At 33.8% G+C, this 10622-nt stretch overlaps 3 protein-coding genes across 4 annotated transcripts in view; all 3 read left to right on the plus strand.

Annotated features, from left to right (window-relative positions):
- Positions 1002–4869, plus strand: LOC107622556 (glutamate dehydrogenase 1). Its single transcript, XM_016324500.2, has 8 exons — positions 1002–1194; positions 1304–1417; positions 2191–2487; positions 2567–2683; positions 3195–3445; positions 3569–3644; positions 3720–3806; positions 4485–4869. The coding sequence occupies exons 1-8, from the start codon at positions 1087–1089 to the stop codon at positions 4668–4670; spliced, it is 1236 nt and encodes a 411-aa protein (XP_016179986.1). The 5' UTR covers positions 1002–1086; the 3' UTR covers positions 4671–4869.
- LOC107622559 (ADP-glucose phosphorylase) lies at positions 5066–8804 on the plus strand. 2 transcript variants are annotated; one of them, XM_021113209.1, is made up of 4 exons: positions 5066–5142; positions 6149–6656; positions 7103–7393; positions 8245–8804. In XM_021113209.1, exons 2-4 carry the CDS (start codon positions 6168–6170, stop codon positions 8509–8511), a joined length of 1047 nt encoding a protein of 348 aa, XP_020968868.1. In that variant the 5' UTR covers positions 5066–5142; positions 6149–6167; the 3' UTR covers positions 8512–8804. The 2 variants fall into 2 exon arrangements, with proteins under 2 accessions (XP_020968868.1, XP_016179988.1); XM_016324502.2 differs by having other exon boundaries at positions 5067–5133; positions 6140–6656.
- The window catches only part of LOC107622557 (protein NDH-DEPENDENT CYCLIC ELECTRON FLOW 5), a 2867-nt gene continuing 1163 nt past the window's right edge, over positions 8919–10622 (plus strand). The window contains exons 1-2 of the mRNA XM_016324501.2: positions 8919–9607; positions 9841–10287. Of these exons, the coding sequence (XP_016179987.1) occupies positions 9083–9607; positions 9841–10287 (972 nt within the window). The 5' untranslated portion in view covers positions 8919–9082. The remainder of the gene's footprint in view (positions 9608–9840; positions 10288–10622) is intronic.

The raw sequence follows: 10622 nt of genomic DNA on the forward strand, positions 1-10622 counted from the left end.
AATTCAAAACCTTTTCTTTATTAAAATAAAATTTTAAAAAAATGTATTAACGCATTTTTAACAATTTTGAAAAGCTATTTTTTCTCTACAAAAGTCAATCTAAATGCACCAATAGCCAAGTGGAACAATTTGATTTCTTTTTTTTTTTTTTGTAATTTTGGTTCCACCCCTTGTAGTTCCGTTTTTTACTTTTTAGACTAATTTGCTAGAGGTGTTTGCGGTGCAGTTTGGTTCGGTTTTAAGAAAAAAAAGTCATCCGATCCGAACGTTTAATTTATGTGTGGTGTAGTTTGGATTGGATGAACTTTTTTTAGAAATCCGATCCGATCTGATATGATTACAAGCTGTTTGGATCGGTTTGGATTTGTGATTTTTTAAATAAAAAATTAAATACATATAACAAGTTTCAACATCAAATTTTAAATAATTAACAATGACATAACAAGTCTTAGCAATATCTTAAAAAGCAACGATAACATAACAATAGAAATAAAATTATAGGTTAATTAAAATAAATAAATAAATAATATTTTAAACATAAAATATTTATTAAATAATAATAATATATAAATAATAAAAAAATATATAACAAATTGAACATATTATAAGTATAATTATGAATATAATAATAAAATAATAATATTATAATACATTGTGCGGTTTGAATTGAATTAGAGCGATTATAAAAAATAGATCCGAAATCCTATCCAATCCAACCATTTACAAAAAATAGAATCCAATCAAATTCGAATTAGTGCGATTTTAATTGAATTTTGAATTTGAACAACCCTACTAATTGCTGTAACGCTGACTTTGATCCACGTATTGTTTCACGTTTTGCTTTATACTTATCCATGTTAGATGCCGCCAAACTCTTACTAGTAATTAATTGTTAAACGTTTTATTATATGCTTTTTATAGTATGAAATAGTGGACGTGTTTTTCTTCTTCACGTTTATCTTGTATTTTTTTTTTCTCCACACGATACCTATATAAATACACTCGCAACAACTATTTTCCGCATCTTTCAAATAATAACTACTTTCTATAAGATTGGATTTGTGTGTATTACATTTTGGGAGAAAAATGAATGCATTAGCAGCCACAAACAGGAACTTTAGGTTGGCTTCTAAGCTTCTTGGAATAGATTCAAAGCTTGCCAAGAGTTTGCTGATTCCATTCAGGGAAGTGAAGGCAAGTGTGTGAATCTCAAAACAAGAATATGTGTTTGTTTGTTTGTTAATAATTAATTAGTTCTTCGTTCTTGCAAAATAATCTTCCATCACCATTTTTTCTAATGCAGGTTGAGTGTACAATACCAAAAGACGATGGAAGCTTAGCAACTTACGTTGGATTCAGAATTCAACATGATAATTCTAGAGGACCAATGAAAGGAGGGATTCGATACCATCCACAGGTTTTCCTTTCTTTTCCTTTTTTTTATTAAAAAAAAAAAACAGAAAGAGACCATTTTTTTAAAAGGTAATATAATAATTTAGTTAAATTATATCATCATTTTTAATTAATAATTTCGCATAAAGATAATTTCATGTTCATGTTTTTTAAAGTAATTGAAAATTTTAAAATATTAAAAACAGGCTCAAATTTTTAAATTTTTTGGTTATGAGCTATGATGCACAGAAACTAACGTAAGTTGGCACAGATGGATGAGGATTTGTGCCTCTTAATCATCTCTCCCTTTGTACAATAGAGGTTTAGGGATGTCCGATTCAGTATTAGAGATATAACCATTAGTGTTATCTTTTTCCATCAGTTGAAACTTTTGGAATGAGTGGTATCATGACATAGTATCATAGCTCTAGATCCGAAATGTTAAGAATTCGATTTTTGGTGAACCCAAAATTAGCTTAAGTTTTTGGGATGAGATGTTTATTATCCCGACTACCCGAATGGTTATTCTAGATAATATGAGTATATTCATTTTTTAACTCATATAACCCATTATACACATTGTACAAATATTCTATTCGCTTCCTATCAGGACTCAATTAAAAAAGTGTCTATACTTCACATGTTATGAAAATGAAACAAACTAATTGGTTCAATAAGATTAATTGAAGACCGAAAACTAATTAATTTAAAATAATAAAACATAAAATTATTGCTTTTCTTTTTAAAATTATATATAAACTATAAAATAAATTATGAAATTGTTTGGCACTGTGAAAGGTTGAAACGGACGAAGTGAATGCTTTGGCGCAACTAATGACGTGGAAGGCAGCAGTAGCAAACATACCATATGGTGGTGCGAAAGGAGGCATAGGTTGTGATCCTTCAGAATTAACTGTTTCTGAGTTGGAAAGACTTACCCGAGTTTTCACTCAGAAAATTCATGATCTCATTGGAATTCAGATTGATGTTCCAGCACCTGACATGGGAACTGGACCCCAGACTATGGCCTGGATCCTAGATGAGTATTCCAAATTTCATGGCCACTCACCTGCAATTGTCACCGGCAAACCTATTGTATGTTTTCTTAAATGCAATTCAAATGTTTAATTATAAATTGCACCTAAATTCAATTAATAAACCCTAATTTGCGTAGGATCTTGGTGGATCTCTGGGGAGAGATGCAGCTACAGGGCGAGGAGTGCTGTTTGCAACTGAGGCTTTGCTTAATCAGCATGGAAAGACAATATCAGGCCAACGCTTTGTCATACAGGTACTCATATTATCTGTATTTTTATACAAATTAATTATTTTTTAGTATTNNNNATATAATTGTTTATCTAATATTTTATAAAATCAATTTAATTATTTGACTCTCAGTGGAAAGTAATTTTATAAGTGTCTTTTAAAAGAACGGAATGGATATGATTGGAAGATTGTATAGACATGTATCAAAATTAAACTCATTGTATATACTCTAATATTAGATACTCAAATTAAACAACCAACTTGGATTGGTCGAGTGGTTAGCTCACTCGTCCGCTTAAGCAAGTATCCAGATCAAATCCCGTCTTGTGTATACAGCAACTCATTGATTAGAGGCGGACTCTTAGACGGAGATCAGATGTACAACAAATTAGTCCTTATCCTCCAGAAACCATGAGCAACTTAAAAAAATTACTCAAATTAAACGTTTATAACATTTTGACATGTTTGAAAACAAAACTTAGTATCATATAAAGAATTTATATATGAGATGAAATGGATGTTGTTAATCTGTTCAGGGATTTGGGAATGTGGGGTCTTGGGCTGCCAAATTAATAAGCGAAAAAGGTGGAAAAGTGGTAGCAGTGAGTGACATAACCGGAGGAATCAAGAACAGTGAAGGTTTGAACATCCCAAGCCTACTAAAACATTCTAAAGAACACAGAGGAGTAAGAGGATTTCAAGGTGGAGATCCTATTGATCCCAATTCAATATTGCTTCAAGATTGTGATGTTCTCATTCCTGCAGCTCTTGGTGGTGTCATCAATAGGTGCTTTAATTTACTCCAGTTTCTTTTTCTCTATTTTCTTCTATAAAATACACATTTATATACTCAAATTCTATTGTGCTAAGTCTTAACTTATTTGGTTTTCAACTTGTGCTATAATCGAAGGGAAAATGCAAATGAGATCAAAGCCAAATTCGTTGTTGAAGCAGCCAATCATCCAACTGACCCAGAGGCTGATGAGGTTGGTTTTAATATCTTCTCTCCTTGCCTTCTCTCAATCAGAAAGTATAATGTTAACCATTGTTCTATGTTGCAGATTCTCAAAAAGAAAGGAGTAGTGATCCTCCCAGATATATTGGCAAATTCAGGAGGAGTTACAGTTAGCTACTTTGAATGGGTGCAGGTACTAATCCAATTATATTCTAGCGAGTTTGAAAATTAGTTATTTTTAGGGGTGTAAGTTATCGAATCGGACCGAAAATTACCGCAAAACTGAACCGAAAATTACAACAACCGATTTAAAAACCGAAAAAATCGTTTTTTTTTTGTTTTTTCCTGACAAAACCGATCGATTCGGTTCGGTTTTCGGTTGGCTCGATAGAAACCGAACCGAAGATATGCATACATTTCAATGTTTTAACCATTTTAACTTTTAACCTAACAACAAAAATCCTCAACCCCTAACCATTTCAATGTTTTACTCTTATTATTTCAGTTTATTGACTATTTTAAACCTCTAATTATTGTGATTTATATTCTTCTCATTAGAAATTAAAAACCAAAAAAATCGACCGAACTAAACCGCTGTTAGTTCGGTTCGATTCGGTTCGGTTGTTGTAAAAACAGTAAACCGAATATATCGGTTCGATTGGTTTTTGGTCCAAAACCGAACCAAACTGAACCGATAACACCCCTAGTTATTTTTACTGATATTGCAAAACAGTATATGAAATTTCCAATTCTATATTTCTGTCCATGTGACACAATCGAAATATAAACCCAAATATGAAATTAGAACAATATTGGAACATGTCTAAAAAGTCCACAATCCAATAAATGATAATTTTGGCACACATGACAGAATATACAAGGGTTCATGTGGGATGAAGAGAAGGTGAACAAAGAGTTGAAGACATACATGACCAAAGGTTTCAAAGATGTGAAGGAGATGTGCAAAACCCATGATTGTGATCTTCGTATGGGAGCCTTTACCCTTGCTGTTAACCGTGTGGCAAGGGCTACACTCCTTAGGGGTTGGGAAGCTTGATCACTCTTCATTCTTCAGATCATTGTCTTTGCTCATTATTTCAGCAATGTAGATTCAGTGTTCAAGTTTCAGTCTCTGCAATACCATACATTTTTTTTTGTTTGTTGTTGTTGTTCTCAGCAACCTTTACTAATTCAGATAAATCTCATCTGTAAATGCTTCGAAAATTTTGTTGATTTGTTCTCCTCACATCCACTTTTTTGTGTTTTCTTTTTCATGGTTTCTTTATATTCTTATTCTTATGAAAAGAACTTCATTGAATTATTGTATCAACATATTTATTTTGACATAATGTTGTATAAATATATCTGTTTCTCTGTTAGTCTTGGAGCATTGAGCAGGGAATATTGTTATTTATATTTATTTTATTATTTTTCTTTGTATTTAATTTTAATTTTTTTGGTAAAATTTGTATTTAAAATTATGAGATTCTGAGTGATAATTCTGGAATAAGAGATACTAAGAATAAGAAGATTGTGACACCTAAGAAAAAGGGATATAAAAAATTGTGCTTTTGCATTTTGTTAGAATCTAGTTTGTTTGATAGTTTAAAATTTTAGTCTATTGAACATGTTGAAACATAATTCGGTGACACAATTCTTACATGTAAACAAGATTCATTAACTTTGACGGAGATATTAAGTAGGGACAGAAAGCGTGATAAAGTTAATTGCTAAAGACTATAATATCGTTTTTCAATCGATAAGTTAGAGATTATCAATTCATAAAATAATTAGCAACTGAATTGAAGTTTTATCAAGGAAATAAATTAACATTTATGTCTTTCTTGTGTAAATTTATGAAACTGATTTTATACTATTAAGAGATAGACATTTGATAATAAAATTATTTGAATTTTTTAAATTATACTTCTTAATCTAATCTCCTCCCCATTCTCATACTCAATTCTTTACCATCATTAATTCATTATCTAAATTATTTTTCATCCAATTCTCATCTGTCATTATAAGTCGCCTATTTGATTTGAATACAGAAACAAAGAAAGTATTGGACTGGCGTATGGGAAGGAGGAGTGTTTCACCTCGTTGTGGGATCAGAGAAAGCAGACCATGCGAGTTGTGTTCCTCAAAATGTAAAAAAAAAATTACCCAGAACAAGAAAAACGGAGGGTCCAAATTCCACGTTTCAAATTTCAAATTTCATCAGCTGCAAATCGGACCATGCGATTTGTGAAGCAAAATTTCATGACCAAAAAACTCGCATGGTCCGAGTTGTGTACTCTGAGTTTTTTTCAATTTTTTAAACACAAATCAGGCCCTCCAATTTGTGTACTCTGAATTTTTTTTAATTTTTTAAACACAAATCGAAAGGTTCAATTTGTATACTCCCACAATTTTAAAAAATACCAAAAATTACTATGTTAGAATATATTACTCGTTTTACTTCCGTATCAAAATTTTTTAGCCTCATAAGTCATCTACTTTTATTTTCGTCTACAAATGAAAAGTGAATAAGAAAAGGAACAAACAGCGTGAGATGGCAGCAACTACAAGTGGTAGCGCAGGGAATCGAATCCCAGAGCTGAGAAAAGACGCAATCTCAAACCGATGGGTAATATTCTCACCTGCCAGAGCCAAACGACCCTCCGAATTCAAGTCCAACTCGCCGGCCGTCTCAGACCAACAGCTTCACCAGCGATGCCCTTTCTGCATCGGCAATGAGCACCAGTGCGCTCCTGAGATCTTCCGCTTTCCACCTGACAACCCCGATTGGACCCTCCGCCTCATCCAGAACCTTTATCCTGCTCTCTCCCGCGACCTCCCTTCCCCCGCCCCTGCCCGACTCGCTAACAACCTCACCGGTTCGGTTCTTGATGGCTTCGGCTTCCACGACGTCATAATCGAGACCCCGGTTCATTCGGTTCAGCTATTGGATTTATCGCCGCACGATGTTGCCCAGGTTTTCCTCGCTCATATCAAGAGGATCCACCAGCTCGCTACCAATGACTCTATCAAATATGTGCAGGTTAGTTTTTTTTTTCTTTTTTGCGGTTTGGAGTTCTTGACAATCTTGTTAGTTTGGTTAGTATCTTAGACACATAAATTCTTAGTGTTAGGGGATATTAGATTCGTAAGACTCGCATTCAGTTTTCCTTGTGCGAAGTTGATAGTTGAGTTTAACACATTGCTATCTAACGATTTTCAACTATTATCTTCACGCGAAGACATCTGCATACAAGTTTTCATCTATTGGATTTGTTTGATTGTTACTAAATACATTTTAAACTATTAGTATTTTAATCAAATGGAAGTAGTTTCAAGCTAAATTTCTGACATTTTCAATAATGACTTCAGAAATTACGCTAAATCTAATCTTGCATTTTTATCAATAATACTTTCCTTCTTCATTGTCTTCTTGCACTTGCTTCATATAATTTATCATGTATAAACTTGATGTATTAACATTTGAAGGTGTTCAAAAACCATGGTGCTTCAGCTGGTGCATCAATGACTCATTCTCACAGTCAGATGATAGCTCTTCCTGTTATTCCACCTAATGTTTCCGCTCGTCTCGGAAATATGAAGGATTATTTCGAGAAGACAGGCAAATGTTGTATTTGTGAAATTCAACAGGAGGATCTTTTAATTGATACATCTGATAACTTCTTTTCACTGGTTCCGTATGCCGCTACATTTCCTTTTGAGATATGGATTGTTCCCAGGCATCACTCAGCTCATTTCCATGAATTGGATGCCGAAAAGGTAGTGTTTCTTTGTTCTTCAAGTGTTAATAATGATTAAGTGAAAATTATTTATTTCTATTTCAATATAGGACATATGATATAAGTCATGGATTAAAAGTCTTAACTTTAACCGAAGAATTAGTGCCAGCTGTTATAGTTTTGGTGCAGGGGACATAAACGTGTTGAACAATTAGATTTGAAATGTTGTTAGACAGTTAGTTGTTTCTGTTGTGTAGTATGGTAATTTTAGAATACAATTGCATTAATTGTGCTTGGAATCATGAGATTGGTGAAGTGCTTATAAAACTATAATAAGAACTCGGTAAAGACGAGTAGTATTTGTGTACGTGGTGTTGCTTAGATGTTATGCAAATAGCACTTAAAGCAATAGGGGATTTTATTGCTATTGCAGAGCAATTAGATATACAACAACCAAGTTTTCTCTCTCTAGGCGTAATGAAAAAATACAACTCCTCAGTCATGCCATGTTTGCAGCTAATCAATCTTGTGCAAAACCCTGATTTCCATTGAAGAAGCTGGAAATTGGCAATGATCTCGGAAGAGAATGATAGCTATCTATAAAAAGTGATTTGTGGTCTAACAGACATTGTGATTTGAGAATTTATTATGATGGTGCAGATTGAGCTTCTTTAACAGAACAGATTGCTTGCCCTAAACCCACATTGTGTATTGTGCAATGCCATGGTTTAGCATATTTGATCATATGCTCCTTGTGTAGCCATATCTAGAACTAGTTGCGCACTATTATCATTTATCAACTATTTATATTCGTTTATTAATTTGTCCTTTTCAATTTCAAGGAGTGATTATTGTTATTATTATTACTATTTCTTGACTTTGATTTTGTAGGCCATTGACCTTGGAAGGTTGTTGAAACTAATGCTTAGAAAGATGTCTCTGCAATTGAACAATCCACCGTTCAATTATATGATTCACACTAGTCCATTGCACAGTAATGCATCAGAATTAGCATACACTCATTGGTTCATACAGATAGTGCCTCAACTAACACTGACTGCGGGTTTTGAAATCGCAACTGGGTGTCACATAAATCCTGTTTTCCCGGAAGATGCTGCGAAGGTTCTGAGAGAAGTAAATGTACCAGAGTCAGGATGAACCAGGTAGAAACATGAATGTATTGAGACCTAATTGATCAACTATCCTGTGATCGATTGTATACTTCGAATCTCCATTGAGGGAGTTCAACATCTTGCATGTGACTTCAATCCTAGTCCTGAAACCATAAGTTATCGGATATTGGAAGCAAACCATTTACTATGAATAAGTATGTTGGCAAAAACCTTGAGATACTGAAAATTGGAATGAAATGTTGATTATGAATATGTGGGTTCATTTAGGAACGAGTTATGTTGAACTTATGAATGGTTCCATCATTTCAGTTTTCTTTCTTTTATAATGAGTAGTTTCCACAGATTATATGTCCCTTTGTAAATAAATTGAAAGAAAGAAAGAAATTTCATTGATAAAATGTGTAATGAAAGACAAGCCAGTGTGTTGGGAAAAGGACAAACACTAAGAAATATCTTGGAAATATCTTAGATTATAAATGTGTAATGTAAACTTCACAGAACCAACCTCAGCCCTCACCTTATCCTCTTATCAATTCTCTCTTGGTCCCTCCAAAATGTGCATAACGAGACCTCACTTGCTATGAACCTTAGAAAGCATGGCTCTAATAACTTCCCTTTTACTCCCCACTCAATTCAATTCCAGCAGCTTAGCTATAACTTGTGCTATTAACACACCTTCACACACTTATTTTAAATTTCCCTCAGGAAACCACACTTTCAACTCCTGCAAGCCATTGGCAGCAGTTGCTTCTTCAGTTCCATACCAACCCACCAACAACTTGGACTACCTTGAAAAAGAAGAGTTCATTGGACATGATGGAGTCACCTTTGAAGCAGTCGGCGATGGCTCCGTCGTTGCCAAGATGGAACTGAAAAACGGAAGCGTTGTGAGCATGTTGCTGCCCAGTGGGGTGATCACCTCCTACAAGGCTCCCATGTGGCATGGCGGCACGGTGGAGCTGCTGCACACTGCGGTGTCAGAGGGAGATCATGGTGCTGCCCTCATTCAAGGAGGGATCTTTTCAAACTTCACTTTCACAACTGATGACTGCCAAGTTTCTTTCTCTCCAACTCATTGGGTCCTCAGTAAAATTAAAAGCCACCCTGAGGAATCCATTAAGGTCTTGTTTTCCTTTGCATAACTCAGTAACTCCATAATGGATTGCTTTACTCCCATAAATATGAACACAACTTGTTACAGTTAGTTAAGAGTGGAAATTCACGTGCAGTTGTCAAAGCTGATATTTAACTATTGTCATTACATATTAAAGCAACTGCACGTGAGTTGTCACCTATGTAGTAGCTTATAATGTTTTAATTTATATACTTAGATCCTAGAACATATGTGGTGCAGGTAGAATTAATAAATAAATCATCAGAGGACAAGATTGGAATTAAGTACATTGTAACTTTAGAAGAAGATGGGTTGCAGTCAGAGTTTGAAGTCCAAAACTCAATGCATTTACCCCTTCAGATAACAGGGTCCATCCTGAGCCATCTGACAGTGAGTTCACCAGAAGCAACCTATGCAGTTGGATTAGAAAGATCAAATTACTGGAGGAGGCCCCTTTTGGAATCAGAATTTATTTTGAGTCCTCCTCCGGATTCTAATTACCAAGAAGGGTTTGGAAAAATATGGAACATACCAGCACTTCAGCAACTAATTCCTCATTGGGGTGCAACAAAAGATCAGAACAAAGAAGATATGAGTGGTGAAGAAGAGGATGGGTATAAGAATTTACGAGACAAGATTAGTCTCATTTACACAGATGCCCCTCGTAGTATTACAGTTATTGATAGGGTAAGTAATCCTCTAGTTTTGGTAGCTACAATAGGAGAGAATAAATCACTAATTTAGTTCTCAAAAAATTATGATTTTGATTTTTGACAATTTAGTTTTTAAAAATAATAAATATCTCTGTAATTCTTTAAACTAAAAATGTTTGATAAAATGTATTTTAAAATAAGATTTTGCTAACTTCTGTCTTAAGACACATGTTAAGAATGGGAGCCACTTACATAAAGACATTTAAAACGTCTTTTTTTTAATATATTTTTTTAATAATTAAAATTTAACTTATATAATCAATCAAACTGTATTATTTTTATCAAAATTATACCAAATAAATTGGTTTG

This window comes from Arachis ipaensis, chromosome B10 (genome assembly GCF_000816755.2).
Source record: "Arachis ipaensis cultivar K30076 chromosome B10, Araip1.1, whole genome shotgun sequence".
NCBI classification, from domain to species: Eukaryota; Viridiplantae; Streptophyta; class Magnoliopsida; order Fabales; family Fabaceae; genus Arachis; species Arachis ipaensis.